General features: G+C 34.4%; 1 protein-coding gene and 1 long non-coding RNA gene across 2 annotated transcripts; both read right to left on the bottom strand.

The window, feature by feature from the left end:
• Positions 1-1,949: 1,949 nt before the first annotated feature.
• Positions 1,950-10,263, bottom strand: LOC130049792 (uncharacterized; the record flags this gene model as incomplete). Its single annotated transcript, XM_056147802.1, has 3 exons — positions 1,950-2,161; positions 8,347-8,496; positions 9,324-10,263. Coding segments are annotated over 3 exons (1,302 nt in total), but the record flags the coding sequence as incomplete, so codon positions are not given.
• Positions 10,264-13,182: 2,919 nt separating this feature from the next.
• Positions 13,183-16,588, bottom strand: LOC130049319 (uncharacterized). Its single transcript, XR_008797820.1, has 2 exons — positions 16,340-16,588; positions 13,183-14,078 (listed from the first exon to the last, which is right to left on the bottom strand). It is a non-coding gene; the product is annotated as an uncharacterized LOC130049319 (long non-coding RNA).
• Positions 16,589-19,867: the final 3,279 nt, after the last annotated feature.

Below are 19,867 nucleotides of genomic sequence, written 5' to 3'. Positions count from 1 at the left end.
TTGTGATCACGTGACGTTGCAAAAGTTGAATGAATTACATGGCGACGCGAAAGTGTGGACGACTGTTAGTGAGAGACCCAACCATTTGAGCAATGAAAGGAGTTATATTTCATTTTTTAACATACAATTATTTTCCTACCACCACATACTGTACACGAAATTCTGTTCTTCCGTGATGTCCATCATACTGACAAAATGTCGGTCTGGTTTCCAACATCGAATACAATACTGTTTAGTACGACACATATACTCCGAGGTCGAAAGTCAAGAGATATCTGACGTTGTGACTGTGTGCAACTCTGATGCGCAATAAAAAAGAAACACCAAAGGCTCAAGGTTAACATGACGTCATTTCATGAAGGTCATACATTAAGATCGAGATCGAATTGCCAACTTTCATTGAGACCCGCTCAGGGGCATTTCGTTGTTTCTTTATTATGCTGTAGACGACAAATTGTTATACATAAAAAACGTATATTGAATATAATTTAATCACGAAGCGTGAGTGACGTAGATTTACCAGGGGTGTTAAATAGAATTACCAGAATATAGGAGTGTTAAATGGAAATGATACGCTATGGGATATAAATAGAATAACCAGGTTATAAGGATATAAATAGAATAACCAGGTTATAAGGATATAAATAGAATAACCAGGTTATAAGGATATAAATAGAATAACCAGGTTATAAGGATATAAATAGAATTGGAGAAGTATGGAGGTGTTGAATGGAACTACCACGGCATGGGGGTTGAATTAATTACTAGAGTATGGGACGGGTGTTTAACGGAAGAGTTAATTAAAATTACCAGGGTATACATGTTAGAATTACCCGGGTATGTGGTGGGTGTTAAACTGAACTGCTACGACCGGGGGGGGGGGTAAATAGACTGACAGGTATCAAAGAATGGGGGTGTTAAACAGAACCACCACGTCATGCACGAGAATAGAATTATCAGAATATGGGAGTGTTAATTGGAATACCACGACAGAAGGGTTGACAGAATTACCAGAGTAAGAGAAAGGGAAGGGTGTGTGTGTAGTAAACGGAAGCACCACCACATGCGATGGTTAGAGCCACTAGAGTAAAGGGGTGTTAAACGGAACAACAACGGCATGTCAGAGTATGGGGCGTTTTACAGAACTGCCACGGCATGGGATGTACTAAGTTATTGACATCGTATAATGCTGTTTATTATGTTAGTATTATGTTTTGCTGTTTTCCGCCACACTCAACCATTTTTCAGTTATCTGGTGACGCCCAGTTTTTATTGGTGGAAGAGAGAACGCAGATACAATGTACCTGGGACGAGGCCACCGACCTTCCGAAAGTAAACTGGGAAACTTTCTAACTTACCGGCACGAGCGGGATTCGAACCCGCACCGACAGAGGTGAGAGGCTGTGTGATTTTGAGCGCGATGCTCTAACTACTCGGCCACAGAGTTCACATAATTGTCACGAATTACCAGGGATATCAAATACAATGACCGATTGAGATGGGGTTGGGGGGGGGGGATTATCAAGAAATGGGGTTTTCGTACAGCTATGGAACAGAAAAAAGTAAATTCTTTGGACGGAGGTCACATTTGATCGCAAACTTTGGAAACTTTTGTATTTCATCTCATTTTCTGAATAGTGGTCTATGTTTTAATTGAAGCGAATAATTTATTCATTTAAAAATGATATGAAGTAGGTGCTGATTACATGAATTAAAACACTCTGTATACAATTCTTGATGTCAGCAAAACGGGTTGTGACGTCAGCAAAACGGTGTGTGCTGAGATGACGTCCAATTCTTAAACAATTTACATTCAATCTTGCCACAAGATGGCGTTGTTTCGATTCACATTAACACACACACACACTAACACAAACTCTCACAGTTCACATACATGTATGGACGCAACACAAGTTATTCCTTCACTCGGAACACCTCGGTACTCATCCTTAACTGTCGGAGGTCCCACCCGACGGTTTATTGTATCGGATTTTCGGGCGCCGTCTCCCCCGGCTGCTGGACTTCCGGCGTTTCTTGACAACAATCACCACGACAACGAGGATGATGACGACCACCCCACTCACGCCTATGACGATCAGAATCACGTGATCATTTTCTTCCGATGGAGAATTTTCTGAATTTGTAGAGTTGTATCCGTTTGCTGAAATAAAAAAAAAAAAATAGACAATAACAAAACAACGGATGGTGACGTATGTGAATATTAGATATAAGCATTACCCTAATTACCTCCCTTACCTGAGGGGGTGTGGTGGTGGTGGGGGGGGGGGTGGTGGTGGTGGATGAGTATCGAGGGGCTGTATTACAATGGCGGATTTAAGGGGGGCGCGGCCCCCATAAAAGTTTCAAATTTAAGGTAAATCGTGGTATCTTGTTTAGAAAAATGTACCAAACGATAAAAGAAGCTATCGTTTCTTCCTCCCCCGGAGAACTACATGACAAAATCTTTTGAATTCTTGAATCACTTTTATTGGGAGAACTTAATTTTTTTCAAAACCCCTTAAAATTTTCGTCATTTTATTAATTTCACCTTATCAAATATGATAGAAATTAGTACGAATGACTAAATACGACACATATTTCAAGCCCTATAAAATATGTAAAATCCTGGAGATTTCCGGGGGCTTCGCCCCCACGGCCCCCACCAGGACTTTGCTCAAGGAGGCCCTTGGACCCTCTGCCTCATAAAGTGCCCACCCCCACCCCAACCCCCGAAACCGCAATTCCTGGATCCGCCCCTGGTATTGAGACTCCCCAGTGAGTGCAGGGCAAAACATTGGTGGGGGGGGGGGGGGGCATGCCTAGGGGCAAAGTCCCCTAAAACTACTGAGTTTTGATAATTAAAAATAAAACGTATACATATATACTTTTTGGGGGACATACTTCATCAAAAAATGGATCATATTTGTGAGGGGTCGTGCGCCTGCGCTAAACACACCACTGTTATCTACATCTAGTCCCGCACGGTTGCGGTCGCGGCAGTTCACTATTATATCGTTTACTTCGTGACCGGGACGCCGTAAGTTCGAACCCCGCTCCGGTAAGTGAGAAAGTTTCCCAGTTTACTTTCGGAAGGTCGGTGGTCTCTTCTCAAGTACATTGTATCTGGGTTCTCTCTTCCACCAATAAAAACTGGGCGCCACCATATAACTGAAAGTGACGTAAACCAAAGTCCTGCGCGGAAAAAGATATGAAACATCAAAATGGCATAAAGTCCATAATTTTGGTAAGTTAAATACTTTTATTATAATTAGTGTAAATATAAAGTGTAAATTCTAAGTTAGAAAGGTTCAGCAGAAATCATTTTATGAATTAAATTTATGAGTGTTTCATATATTACATATAATGCTGTCTGACGTGTTTCATGACAACTGTTTGACCGTTCTTGGCACACTGATTTTGACTACGTATAACTCTGTTTACCTGATCAGGATATAGGGCTCACGGCGGATGTGACCGATCGACAGGGGAACCTTACTCCTCCTAGGCAGCTGATCCCACCTCTGGTATGTTCAGGGGTCCGTGTTTGCCCAACTATCTATTTTGTATTGCTTGTAGGAGTTATGAGATTGATCACTGTTCGTTATCTTCACCTTAATAGGAGTTATGAGATTGATCACTGTTCGTTATCTTCACCTTAATAGGTGTTATGAGATTGATCACTGTTCGTTATCTTCACCTTAATAGGTGTTATGAGATTGATCACTGTTCGTTATCTTCACCTTAATAGGAGTTATGAGATTGATCACTGTTCGTTATCTTCACCTTAATAGGTGTTATGAGATTGATCACTGTTCGTTATCTTCACCTTAATAGGAGTTATGAGATTGATCACTGTTCGTTATCTTCACCTTAATAGGTGTTATGAGATTGATCACTGTTCGTTATCTTCACCTTAATAGGTGTTATGAGATTGATCACTGTTCGTTATCTTCACCTTAATAGGTGTTATGAGATTGATCACTGTTCGTTATCTTCACCTTTCATTAAGAAAATACGTATAGAACAATAACACAGGCAGTGCTGTATTATCACTCCGCTCTCTCGACACACGTGGGTTATCTTCCTTTAAAGTTTACCGTATATAGATGTGTATGTATTAAACGTCTGTACAGAGTTAAAAGGGATTTATATTTAATGTAGGTGATGCAAATTTGATTAAACAATCAATTTAAAAAAGGCAGATTACTAATATTTATAAATCATAATATTTTGAATTCATTGGTAAATAAAAGAAAATTATAAGAATCATTTCATTTGGATGGAAATATGCATCCGTTTTAAACAGTTTATATAATCACTCTGAAAACCAGTGAAGGAACGTTTCTATAGCGTGTATCGCCGGGACACCGGGTAAAGAGGAAGGTAAGGTGATACTGTGAAGGAACGTTTCTGTAGCGTGTATCGCCGGGACACCGGGTGAAACTGTGGACCAGAAACCACGACCGTTCCTCTCCCCCGTAATTGGTAAAATGGAGGAAGGGGCCACATTCTGAATGGGTTCAAAACTGGTTGGATAAAAGAAGTGCAGTATGATGCAATAAATACTCGTACAAAATGGCGGTGTGTTTACATTCGCGCTTGCAGCCAATAGATTTAACGGAGTATGAAATAGTTTTTAAATAGCGTCGGGATTCCGTTAGTTATTTATAACATTGTTTAGTCATGTGGCATTCCATGTGTCACATGGTTTTGTTATCGTCTGCTATATTTCCGGAAATATACAAGTGAAAGCGAGATGGGTAGAAAGGGGAAAGAGTTATCAAGCGATGTAAAGAATGTTATATGGAATCTCTTAGACCAGGGAAATTCTACTCGGAAAGTGTCAGAGCTGTTAGGAATTCCTCATACGACGATTTCAAGCGTGAAAAAACGTATTGAACAGAGAGGTTCAGAGGAAGACACCAAACTTCATCTTCATCTCCATAAACATGGTTTCTCGAGGCGAGTGTCTAAGAAGAAAGTGTTTGTGAAGGATGTTAACAGGAAAAAAGATTGTCTTGGTGCAGGGAAAAGAGACGATTGACAGTAGAAAACTATTGGAACAGAGTTATTTTTTCGGACGAATCTGAAATCATGATAGGACATGATTCCCGTGTGTAAGTATGGCGCAAAAAGGATGAGGGATGGCGGCCTGATTTAGTGACACCACGACAAAGTAAGCCATGTTATGAAGTGATGATTTGGGGGTGTGTGACATGGGAAGGTGTGGGGACTATCACGTCTGTGAATGGCAATATAAACGCTGAGAAATATCAGGAGATCATTGATGAGAACTTGTGGCCAGTTATAACCCGTCATTTCCCCGCTGAAAATTACATATTTCAGCAGGAAAACGCTCAGGTACATCGGGCTAGAAGCACCCAGGAATTTCTGCACAGAAACAATGTTACCACCATGAGTTGGCCAGCACAGAGTCCAGATCTCAATATCATCGAGAATATGTGGTTGCTACTACAAAGAAAGCTTCAGACACGAGTTGGGAGGATCAGGAGTAGGGATACCCTCTTTCGAGAGATTCAGGACATCTGGACAGGGGTCACGGTAGACTATGTTAGAAGCCTATATCGATCGATTCCTCAAAGATTATTGAGTGTTATAGATTGAAAGGACATTTGACAAAGTATTAGTTAAGTTTAGTTTCTTTTATTATTTTTAGAAACGGCATACCAACAGTTTTATTCTGACCTAATTCCGTCGCGAATGTAAACACGCCGCAATTTTGTACGAATACTTATTGCATCATACTGTACATGTACTGAAAAGTGCTTAGCGAAACTCTTACATTATGTCGGTATTGTTAATGAGTAGATACAGAAGGAGAGGAAATTTCATGCATTATTTTTTTAAAATAATTACACAGCTAAATAGTACATTTTCTATAAGGAAATTAGAGATATGGATGGGAAAAAAACGTCATGAAAATGTTAACTATGTTGAAATATAAACTGTTGATAAATATAAAAATATAATTATAGTGATTATGATCATTTTGGCCCAACCTGCCCCGTGAACTAAAACCCTACCCCTGGGATCATGAAATTTAGAAATTGATAAAAGAACTACCTGCTCCTTTTAGATACCCATACGTATTTAGTCTTAATGTCGGTATCAATAGCATTAAAGAAAATGCTATTGAAATGTTTTACACATAAACACTTTTTAGAAAGTTTGGTCCCGCCCTGCAGTCTGAACATGAAAGGTGAATATCCCGAAGATCATGAAATTTACAAAACACTATATATGGTATGCTTGTTTGTAGGCTCCCTCATAGCCAAAATTTAATCCTTAATAAAAGTTGATGATTTCATAATGTCATTGTCGCATTTATAATGTCATTATCGTATTTATATAATGTCATTATCGTATTTATATAATGTCATTATCACATTTATAATGTCTTTATCGCATTTATATAATGTCATTATCGCATTTATAATATCTTTATCGCATTTATATAATGTCATTGTTGCATTTATAATGTCATTATCGCATTTATAATGTCAATATAGCATTTATATAATGTCATTGTCGCATTTATAATGTCTTACATCACATTTATAATGTCTTACATCACATTTATAATGTCATTGTCGCATTTATAATGTTTTATATCGCGTTTCTAATGTCTACTATCGCATTTATAATGTCTTCATCGCATTTATAATGTCTTCATCGCATTTATATAATGTCTTTATCGCATTTATAATGTCATCATCGCATTTTTTATAATGTCTTTATCGCATTTATATAATGTCTTTATCGCATTTATAATGTCATCATCGCATTTATAATAATGTCTTTATCGCATTCATCATGTCTTTATCACATTTATAATGTCTTTATCGCATTTATGATGTCTTTATCGCATTTATAATGTCTTTATCGCATTTCTAATGTCATCGTCGCATTTCTAATGTCATTATCGCATTTCTAATGTCATTATCGCATTTCTAATGTCTTTATCGCATTTCTAATGTCATCGTTGCATTTATAATGTCAATATCGCATTTATATAATGTCATTGTCGCATTTATAATGTCATTGTCGTATTTATAATGTCTTACATCGCATTTATAATGTCATTGTCGCATTTATAATGTTTTCATCGCATTTATACTGTCTTCATCGCATTTATAATGTCTTTATCGCATTTATAATGTCTTACATCGCATGTATAATGTCTTACATCGCATGTATAATGTCTTACAAAGGTATTCTCTTTTGATTTACAGACGTGATTTATGAAATACGCTAAGCGCTTTTGAGTACTACATGTATCAGTACTTTGCTTTTGAGTACTACATGTATCAGTACTTTGCTTTTCAGTACTACATGTATCAGTACTTTGCTTTTTAGTACTACATGTATCAGTACTTTGCTTTTGAGTACTACATGTATCAGTACTTTGCTTTTGAGTACTACATGTATCAGTACTTTGCTTTTCAGTACTACATGTATCAGTACTTTGCTTTTCAGTACTACATGTATCAGTACTTTGCTTTACAGTACTACATGTATCAGTACTTTGATAATTTGCTATGAATGATGTTTCCAAATTTGAGGAAAATATCGCTAATATTTCCGAATTCAAAGGAGGGGTGTTAGTTTAAAATAAATCACTGCACAAATTACAGGGACTGGTTCACGTTTTTCGAAGGAAATATTTTTCATTTTTTTTATGTTGAGAATTAAAAATATAACTCATTTAATTTTGATAACCAAAATCTGGACCGTCTGAATGCAAGGATAAGAGCAATATTTTAGCTTTGATTATGTGTTGTGTAAACAAAGACTCGAGTCTTTTTATGTAAACAAACAAACCAGTGAAACGTTTTAATTTTGTGATTTAAAGCATCTTTTCATTTTGTACAATCACAAATTTTAAATGACACATTTTACCTAAAGTATACTTGTTGATGTGTATAATAAACTTAGATGAATATCTATTTATTTTGAAATCTTCGTAAACAATAACACACATCAATCTTTGTTTTCAAAACAAATGATAAACTCTCTATAATGAGCTTCTGTCATTATGAATAACCAAAAAACATTTTTTTTTTTTGTGAAACCTTCTAAACATATTAGAGTGTAGATTTTGATCATTTAAAGTGAAAATTTTTATTATTTTTTTTATTTCTGTTTTTGTTTTTCTCGTTTTGTTTCAGTTTAAAACTCTGCATTCTTATAAGTCCTGTGTCAGCCGACAGCAATGGATGGTGAACTGTGTTAGGGCAATGTCCTATGTACAGGTATAAGCGAACGCATAGACTCTGTTTAGTTAGTATCGATTCGTTCACTTTACATCAAATACAGAACGCGCACCTGCTTCATTATCAGTGTTAATATCTGTTTTATCAGTGTTAATATCTGTTTTATCGGTGTTAGTATCTGTTTTATCAGTGTTAGTATCTGTTTTATCAGTGTTAATATCTGATTTATCAGTGTTAATATCTGTTTTATCAGTGTTAATATCTGTTTTATCGGTGTTAATATCAGTTTTATCGGTGTTAATATCTGTTTTATCAGTGTTGATATCTGTTTTATCAGCGTTAATATCTGTTTTATCAGCATTAATATCTGTTTTATCAGTGTCAATATCTATTTTATCAGTGTTAATATCTGTTTTATCGGTGTTAATATCTGTTTTATCGGTGTTAATTTCTGTTTTATTAGTGTTGATATCTTTTTCATCGGTGTTAATATCTGTTTTATCAGTGTTGATATCAGTTTTATCGGTGTTAATACCTGTTTTATCGGTGTTAATATCTGTTTTATCAATGTTAATATTTGTTTTATCAGTGTTAATATCTGTTTTATCAGTGTTTTATCAGCGTTAATATCTGTTTTATCAGCGTTAATATCTGTTTTATCAGCGTTAATATCTGTTTTATCAGTGTTAATATCTTATTTATCAGTGTTAATATCTGTTTTATCGGTGTTAATATCTGTTTTATCGGTGTTAATATCTGTTTTATCAGTGTTAACATCTGTTTTATCAGTGTTAACATCTGTTTTATCGGTGTTGATATCTGTTTTATCGGTGTTAGTATCCGTTTTATCGGTGTTAACATCTGTTTTATCGGTGTTAATATCTGTTTTATCGGTGTTAATATCTGTTTTATCAGTGTTAATATCTGTTTTATCGGTGTTAATATCTGTTTTATCAGTGTTAACATCTGTTTTATCGGTGTTGATATCTGTTTTATCGGTGTTAGTATCTGTTTTATCGGTGTTAACATCTGTTTTATCGGTGTTAATATCTGTTTTATCGGTGTTAGTATCTGTTTTATCAGTGTTAGTATCTGTTTTATCAATGTTAATATCTGTTTTATCAGTGTTAATATCTGATTTATCAGTGTTAATATCTGTTTTATCAGTGTTAATATCTGTTTTATCAGTGTTAATATCTGTTTTATCGGTGTTAATATCAGTTTTATCGGTGTTAATATCTGTTTTATCAGTGTTGATATCTGTTTTATCGGTGTTAATATCTGTTTTATCAGCGTTAATATCTGTTTTATCAGCATTAATATCTGTTTTATCAGTGTTAATATCTATTTTATCAGTGTTAATATCTGTTTTATCGGTGTTAATATCTGTTTTATCGGTGTTAATTTCTGTTTTATTAGTGTTGATATCTTTTTTATCGGTGTTAATATCTGTTTTATCAGTGTTGATATCTGTTTTATCGGTGTTGATATCTGTTTTATCGGTGTTAGTATCTGTTTTATCGGTGTTAACATCTGTTTTATCGGTGTTAATATCTGTTTTATCGGTGTTAGTATCTGTTTTATCAGTGTTAGTATCTGTTTTATCAATGTTAATATCTGTTTTATCAGTGTTAATATCTGATTTATCAGTGTTAATATCTGTTTTATCAGTGTTAATATCTGTTTTATCAGTGTTAATATCTGTTTTATCGGTGTTAATATCAGTTTTATCGGTGTTAATATCTGTTTTATCAGTGTTGATATCTGTTTTATCGGTGTTAATATCTGTTTTATCAGCGTTAATATCTGTTTTATCAGCATTAATATCTGTTTTATCAGTGTTAATATCTATTTTATCAGTGTTAATATCTGTTTTATCGGTGTTAATATCTGTTTTATCGGTGTTAATTTCTGTTTTATTAGTGTTGATATCTTTTTTATCGGTGTTAATATCTGTTTTATCAGTGTTGATATCTGTTTTATCGGTGTTAATATCTGTTTTATCGGTGTTAATATCTGTTTTATCAATGTTAATATTTGTTTTATCAGTGTTAATATCTGTTTTATCAGTGTTTTATTGGTGTTAATATCTGTTTTATCGGTGTTAATATCTGTTTTATCAGTGTTAATATCTGTTTTATCGGTGTTAATATCTGTTTTATCAGTGTTAACATCTGTTTTATCAGTGTTGTTATCTGTTTTATCGGTGTTGATATCTGTTTTATCGGTGTTAGTATCTGTTTTATCGGTGTTAACATCTGTTTTATCGGTGTTAATATCTGTTTTATCGGTGTTAATATCTGTTTTATCAGTGTTAATATCTGTTTTATCGGTGTTAATATCTGTTTTATCAGTGTTAATATCTGTTTTATCGGTGTTAATATCTGTTTTATCAGTGTTAACATCTGTTTTATCAGTGTTGTTATCTGTTTTATCGGTGCTGATATCTGTTTTATCGGTATTAGTATCTGTTTTATCGGTGTTAACATCTGTTTTGTCGGTGTTAATATCTGTTTTATCGGTGTTAGTATCTGTTTTATCAGTGTTAGTATCTGTTTTATCAATGTTAATATCTGTTTTATCAGTGTTAATATCTGATTTATCAGTGTTAATATCTGTTTTATCAGTGTTGATATCTGTTTTATCGGTGTTAATATCTGTTTTATCAGCGTTAATATCTGTTTTATCAGCATTAATATCTGTTTTATCAGTGTTAATATCTATTTTATCAGTGTTAATATCTGTTTTATCGGTGTTAATATCTGTTTTATCGGTGTTAATTTCTGTTTTATTAGTGTTGATATCTTTTTTATCGGTGTTAATATCTGTTTTATCAGTGTTGATATCTGTTTTATCGGTGTTAATATCTGTTTTATCGGTGTTAATATCTGTTTTATCAATGTTAATATTTGTTTTATCAGTGTTAATATCTGTTTTATCAGTGTTTTATCGGTGTTAATATCTGTTTTATCGGTGTTAATATCTGTTTTATCAGTGTTAGTATCTGTTTTATCGGTGTTAACATCTGTTTTATCGGTGTTAATATCTGTTTTTATCGGTGTTAATATCTGTTTTATCGGTGTTAGTATCTGTTTTATCGGTGTTAACATCTGTTTTATCGGTGTTGATATCTGTTTTATCGGTGTTGATATCTGTTTTATCGGTGTTAACATCTGTTTTATCGGTGTTAACATCTGTTTTATCAGTGTTAACATCTGTTTTATCAGTGTTGTTATCTGTTTTATCGGTGTTGATATCTGTTTTATCGGTTTTAGTATCTGTTTTATCGGTGCTAACATCTGTTTTATCGGTGCTAACATCTGTTTTATCGGTGTTAATATCTGTTTTATCGGTGTTAATATCTTTTTTATCGGCGTTAATATCTGTTTTATCGGTGTTGATATCTGTTTTATCGGTGTTAACATCTGTTTTATCGGTGTTGATATCTGTTTTATCGGTGTTGATATCTGTTTTATCGGTGTTGATATCTCTTTTATCGGTGTTAATATCTGTTTTATCAGCGTTAATATCTGTTTTATCAGCATTAATATCTGTTTTATCAGTGTTAATATCTATTTTATCAGTGTTAATATCTGTTTTATCGGTGTTAATATCTGTTTTATCGGTGTTAATTTCTGTTTTATCAGTGTTGATATCTTTTTTATCGGTGTTGATATCTGTTTTATCAGTGTTAATATCTGTTTTATCAGTGTTGATAACTGTTTTATCGGTGTTGATATCTGTTTTATCGGTGTTGATATCTGTTTTATCGGTGTTAATATCTGTTTTATCAGTGTTGATATCTGTTTTATCGGTGTTAATATCTGTTTTATCAGCGTTAATATCTGTTTTATCGGTGTTGATATCTGTTTTATCGGTGTTAACATCTGTTTTATCGGTGTTGACATCTGTTTTATCGGTGTTAACATCTGTTTTATCGGTGTTAACATCTGTTTTATCGGTGTTGATATCTGTTTTATCGGTGTTGATATCTGTTTTATCGGTGTTGATATCTGTTTTATCGGTGTTGATAACTGTTTTATCGGTGTTGATATCTGTTTTATCGGTGTTAATATCTGTTTTATCGGTGTTAACATCTGTTTTATCGGTGTTAACATCTGTTTTATTGGTGTTAGTATCTGTTTTATCGGTGTTAACATCTGTTTTATCGGTGTTAACATCTGTTTTATCGGTGTTGACATCTGTTTTATCGGTGTTGACATCTGTTTTATCGGTGTTAATATCTGTTTTATCGGTGTTGATATCTGTTTTATCGGTGTTAACATCTGTTTTATCGGTGTTAACATCTGTTTTATCGGTGTTGACATCTGTTTTATCGGTGTTGATATCTGTTTTATCGGTGTTAATATCTGTTTTATCGGTGTTAATATCTGTTTTATCAGTGTTAACATCTGTTTTATCGGTGTTAATATCTGTTTTATCGGTGTTAATATCTGTTTTATCAGTGTTAATATCTTTTTTTTACATTGAGTTCGTTATTATCTGGTGTCGCCTGTTCGTTTTTTCCTATATAGATTCGACATTTTACTATTTTAGCGTCGAGCTCGAACATACGGATATAAACATTAATTTTCGTTTGCAAGTGTGACTTTTAATCCTTTTCTTTCTTCTTCAAACTTTTCATATGTGATACACAACTCTGTTAAAAGGACTGATTCATGATTTCCCCCGAAATCTTCCAGGAACTTAAGGCGGCCACCAGACCCTTTGTCGTGTTTTGCGTACACTTCATTTTCTTTCTAGCTACACACCTGACAGGGGTACACTCCTTAGTTGTCTGACTTTAGATCGTGTCTGACTTATGATCATGTCCTACCCAGATTAACCTTATGGAGGTCCAAATTTTGGTTCAACTTTAAATGAGATGCATTCTGTAATGTTTACCATCCAAAATTAAAACTTTTTTTTTTAAAAGAAAACAACGCGAATTAGTCCCAAAGAGTTATATATAAACAAGTACATTACACATCATACCGAGGACACTCGAAAGCTTACGCCGAGACCGAGGACACTCGAAAGTCATCTGGAACACCTCGGGCCTTTCACCGAAAAACACGTGTCTCAGTAAGAGAGATCCGCCCGTAGTCGGTAAGATACATGTAGATCCACTCATTCTCGATAACAGAGATTCGCTCGTTCTTAGTAAGAGAGATCCGCCCGTCCCCGGCAAGAGAGATCCGCCCGTCCTCGGTAACAGAGATCCGCTCGTTCTCGGTAAGAGAGATCCGCCCATCCTCGGTATAAGAGAGATCCGTCCTTTCTCGGTAAGAGAGTTTCGTCCATCCTCGGTAAGACAGATCCCCCCCCCCCCTTCTCGGTAAGAGATATCCGCTCGTTCTCAGTAAGAGAGATCCACCCGTCCTCGGTAAGAGAGATCTGCTCGTCCTCGGGAAGAGAAATCCGCCCATCCCCGGTAAGAGAGATCCGTCCGTAGTCGTAAGAGAGATCCGCTCATCTTCAGTAAGAGAAATCCGCCCATCCTCGGTAAGAGAGAGCCGCTTGTTCTCAGTAAGAGAGAGCCGCTTGTTCTCAGTAAGAGAGATCCGCCCATCCTCGGTAAGAGAGATCCGCCCGTTCTCGGTAAGAGAGATCCGCCTATCCTCGGTAAGAGAGATCCGCCCGTTCTCGGTAAGAGAGATCCGTCCTTTCTCGGTATACATCTTAAATCGTAAATCATATACAACGCATGCAGGCGAAGTGAGTTGATCATAGAGAACCACAAACTTACCCTGTGTCAATAAAGCTAGACAGCACAGCAATATAAACATCGTCATGGTAACCACATGCATCGCGGGACAGCACACTGCACTCCCAGGTTTCACTCTGTAAAAAGGGAGTTAATATTACAAAGGTATAATTACCGCATCATGATTTAATATTACAAAGGTATAATTACCACGTAACGATTTAATATTACAAAGGTGACCACGTAACGATTTAATATTACAAAGGTATAATTACTACGTAACGAGTTAATATTGCAAAGGTGACCACGTAATGATTTAATACCACGTAATGATTTGATATTGCAAAGGTGGGCACGTAATGATTTAAAATTACAAAGGTATAATTACCACGTAACGATTTAATATTACAAAGGTGACCACGTAACGATTTAATATTACAAAGGTGACCACGTAACGATTTAATATTACATAGGTGACCACATAACGATTTAATATTACAAAAGTAATCAAGTAACTATTAATGTTACAGGGATAACAATATATCAATTTAACATTACAGAAGTAACCTCGTGAGATTTAATATCACAAAGGTAATCTTGTGAGGTTTACATTTACACAGGTAACTATGTAACACACAAACCTGCAATATTTTATAGGTAATCCCGGAGCAATTTAATATTACATATTACTATAACGATTTGATATTACACGGGTAATGACGTAATTATTTGGTATTACGGCAGTAGACACTTAACAATTTGATATTACACGGGTAATGACGTAATTATTTGGTATTACAGCAGTAGACACTGAACGATTTGATATTACACGGGTAATGACGTAATTATTTGGTATTACAGCAGTAGACACTGAACGATTTGATATTACACGGGTAATGACGTAATTATTTGGTATTACGGCAGTAGACACTTAACGATTTGATATTACACGGGTAATGACGTAATTATTTGGTATTACGGCAGTAGACACTTAACGATTTGATATTACACGGGTAAGAATGTAACGCAAACATCCACAGCAATCGGAACTCCTCGAATGTCTCGCGCACTTGACATAGATCTCGGATGTAATACGGTGGCATGGATGCCACCGTATTACATCCGAGATCTATGTCGAGTGAGCGAGACATTCGAGGAGTTCCGATTGACATCCACAGTGATATTACTGACATCATTATATAACGCATACCTCTGTAATATGAAACACGTAATATTACAACACAGTACACACGTGCGGGCTTAATATCCTGGCATGCGGGTCCTGTAAAACGACCCATTCCCAATAGAAAATTAGCTGTTTCCCCCAAATTGGGATTAAAAATTTCCCAAATTTCCAGCTCACAAACATTGTAAAGATGTGTTGTTACATAAATCTGAACATCTTAATGACATATATAAGCACACAATGACACAATGATGATAGTTTTTGTTTCATTTTATTTACAGAATACCGCAGTATCTATATGCGACATAAGAACTGGAGCGTACCTTTAATCACGACACATAAATGACAGCATGTTGTCTTTCTACCTACAATGCATCAGTCTTTGTCTAAGTACTTTACCCAAAATATGTTATTTGGCGTAAAACGAGAGAGAGAGAGAGAGAGAGAGAGAGAGAGAGAGAGAGAGAGAGAGAGAGAGAGAGAGAGAGAGTAAAAAGTGTATACCAAAAAAGGGTCAATTAACCCCGGCATATAACAACATATATCTGTATTTTCCACAAGTAATCCCTTGACGATAGCATTACACATGTGCATCACTTAACACGAACAAATGTACTATTTAGCAGGTGAATCGTCTGGAGGTGGACATAACACCGTAATTGCGTGAAATGCACATGCCCGCCTAAGAAAAAAAATAAATGCAAGTAATTATTACGCACCGTGCATATGAACGTGCAGCTCAGTCAGCCTGTTCGTCTCCGCATGTCAGGGACCAAGAATCTTAATTAATTTCATGCAGAAATTTTAAATGTCAGTTTTACGACGTTTTATGATACAGGCTTTTCTTTTTAATGAACTCCAGTAAAATACACACATCACCTTGGTAACGGAAAATGAACATAGCTTATCGATGTCTTCTCTCTCTCTCTCTCTCTCTCTCTCTCTCTCTCTCTCTCTCTCTCTCTCTCCAATATGCCTGTGGTGTTCAGTAATAATTGATATCTCGGATTCAATTATTATTCTCGATAAAGTGCGTTTAATATTGAATGAGATAGGCACAATGAATAGCACCTGGACAGAAAGCACTCAACTTCTATATATATATATATATATATATATATATATATATATATATATATATAAAGCACTCACTAAACCCCCCATTCCCGAACTTTATATCTGCTTATCAGATTCCCCACCCCCGGGACTTACCTGTGACCAAGGTAGTCCCCCTTCGAGAAGAATTGTTTGTCCACGCACTTCTATCACTACCTGCGTTTACCTGGATCTACCCGTGCGATCGATATGCCACCCACACCTAACAGAAACAAAGGGGGCGGGGCTCGCACGTATAAACAGCACAAGGTCCCACGGTATCCGATAGTGGCTCGGGGTAATTCTAGTCTCCGGGGCGCGACCTCTGAATTCTGACGTGATCTACGAGTTCGGTTCATTAGACGTACTGTGTTGTACCTGCATATAACGAGATCAACATGTGAACGGACAACACCCTGGACAAACGAGGAGCGGATCTAATTTTAGTCATTCCATGAATACTAAGATTATAAGGGATTCGACCCCTTAGTTGGAGAATATGATGGGAAATAAAAATAAAAAGTGTGTTGTTCTTTTTTAAATTCTTAGATTTCATTTTTGAAAATTTTAAAGATTATTTGTCGATATCTACGCTCAAGATAGAAATGCGAGTAAATTTGACGTGATTATATATTGCATTGAGTTCCGGAGAAGTTCACCGCCCCTGATGATCCGCCCAAAATTATCTTGGATCCGCGCACACGCGCGTGTTAATATCTATCCACAATCTTAATCATATACAGGTGAGTAATGTGGGGGAAAGGGGGAAGTTAGTTCTCGATTCACCCAAAATAAAGCAGGTATCCGCCCCTCCCTCTAAAAAAAGCAGGGATCCGCCCCTCCCTCTAAATAAAGCAGGGATTCGCCCCTCCCTCTAAATAAAGCAGGGATCCGCCCCTCCCTCTAAATAAAGCAAGGATCCTAGGTTCTTTCTCTAGCTCTCATCCGCCCCTCACTCTAAGCGATGAAACTTGTTAATATCAAGTGAGATCGTCCTCAAAATGCACACGCGTTATTAATTGCAGAAAAGTCATACATGTAGATAGTATTAATAGACATCTATAAAAGTCATACATGTAGTATTAATAGACATCTATAAAAGTCATACGTGTAGTATTAATAGACATCTATAAAAGTCATACGTGTAGTATTAATAGACATCTATAAAAGTCATACGTGTAGTATTAATAGACATCTATAAAAGTCATACGTGTAGATAGTATTAATAGACATCTATAAAAGTCATACGTGTAGTATTAATAGATATCTATAAAAGTCATACGTGTAGTATTAATAGACATCTATAAAAGTCATACGTGTAGATAGTATTAATAGACATCTATAAAAGTCATACGTGTAGTATTAATAGATATCTATAAAAGTCATACGTGTAGTATTAATAGACATCTATAAAAGTCATACGTGTAGATAGTATTAATAGACATCTATAAAAGTCATACGTGTAGTATTAATAGACATCTATAAAAGTCATACGTGTAGATAGTATTAATAGACATCTATAAAAGTCATACGTGTAGTATTAATAGACATCTATAAAAGTCATACGTGTAGATAGTATTAATAGACATCTATAAAAGTCATACGTATAGTATTAATAGATATCTATAAAAGTCATACCTGTAGATAGTATTAATAGACATCTATAAAAGTCATACGTGTAGTATTAATAGACATCTATAAAAGTCATACGTGTAGTATTAATAGACATCTATAAAAGTCATACGTGTAGATAGTATTAATAGACATCTATAAAAGTCATACGTATAGTATTAATAGATATCTATAAAAGTCATACGTGTAGATAGTATTAATAGACATCTATAAAAGTCATACGTGTAGATAGTATTAATAGACATCTATAAAAGTCATACGTGTAGTATTAATAGACATCTATAAAAGTCATACGTGTAGATAGTATTAATAGACATATATAAAAGTCATACGTGTAGTATTAATAGACATCTATAAAAGTCATACATGTAGTATTAATAGACATCTATAAAAGTCATACGTGTAGTATTAATAGACATCTATAAAAGTCATACGTGTAGTATTAATAGACATCTATAAAAGTCATACATGTAGTATTAATAGACATCTATAAAAGTCATACATGTAAATAGTATTAATAGACATCTATAAAAGTCATACATGTAGTATTAATAGACATCTATAAAAGTCATACGTATAGTATTAATAGACATCTATAAAAGTCATACGTATAGTATTAATAGACATCTATAAAAGTCATACGTGTAGATAGTATTAATAGACATCTATAAAAGTCATACGTGTAGATAGTATTAATAGACATCTATAAAAGTCATACGTGTAGTATTAATAGACATCTATAAAAGTCATACGTGTAGATAGTATTAATAGACATCTATAAAAGTCATACATGTAGTATTAATAGACATCTATAAAAGTCATACGTGTAGTATTAATAGACATCTATAAAAGTCATACGTGTAGGTAGTATTAATAGACATCTATAAAAGTCATACGTGTAGTATTAATAGACATCTATAAAAGTCATACGTATAGTATTAATAGACATCTATAAAAGTCATACATGTAAATAGTATTAATAGACATCTATAAAAGTCATACATGTAGTATTAATAGACATCTATAAAAGTCATACGTGTAGATAGTATTAATAGACATCTATAAAAGTCATACATGTAGTATTAATAGACATCTATAAAAGTCATACATGTAGGTAGTATTAATAGATATCTATAAAAGTCATACGTGTAGTATTAATAGATATCTATAAAAGTCATACGTATAGTATTAATAGACATCTATAAAAGTCATACGTGTAGGTAGTATTAATAGATATCTATAAAAGTCATACGTATAGTATTAATAGACATCTATAAAAGTCATACCTGTAGATAGTATTAATAGACATCGATAAAAGTCATACGTATAGTATTAATAGACATCTATAAAAGTCATACGTGTAGGTAGTATTAATAGATATTTATAAAAGTCATACGTATAGTATTAATAGACATCTATAAAAGTCATACGTGTAGGTAGTATTAATAGACATCTATAAAAGTCATACGTATAGTATTAATAGACATCTATAAAAGTCATACGTATAGTATTAATAGATATCTATAAAAGTCATACGTGTAGATAGTATTAATAGACATCTATAAAAGTCATACGTGTAGATAGTATTAATAGACATCTATAAAAGTCATACGTGTAGATAGTATTAATAGACATCTATAAAAGTCATACGTGTAGATAGTATTAATAGACATCTATAAAAGTCATACATGTAGTATTAATAGACATCTATAAAAGTCATACGTGTAAATAGTATTAATAGACATCTATAAAAGTCATACGTATAGTATTAATAGACATCTATAAAAGTCATACGTATAGTATTAATAGATATCTATAAAAGTCATACGTGTAGATAGTATTAATAGACATCTATAAAAGTCATACGTGTAGATAGTATTAATAGACATCTATAAAAGTCATACGTGTAGATAGTATTAATAGACATCTATAAAAGTCATACGTGTAGTATTAATAGACATCTATAAAAGTCATACATGTAGTATTAATAGACATGTATAAAAGTCATACATG

Source organism: Ostrea edulis, chromosome 8, assembly GCF_947568905.1.
Source record: "Ostrea edulis chromosome 8, xbOstEdul1.1, whole genome shotgun sequence".
In the NCBI taxonomy this organism is placed as follows: Eukaryota; Metazoa; Mollusca; class Bivalvia; order Ostreida; family Ostreidae; genus Ostrea; species Ostrea edulis.
Note: the sequence above shows the minus strand (reverse complement) of the source record. Positions and strands in the feature narration are given on the sequence as shown.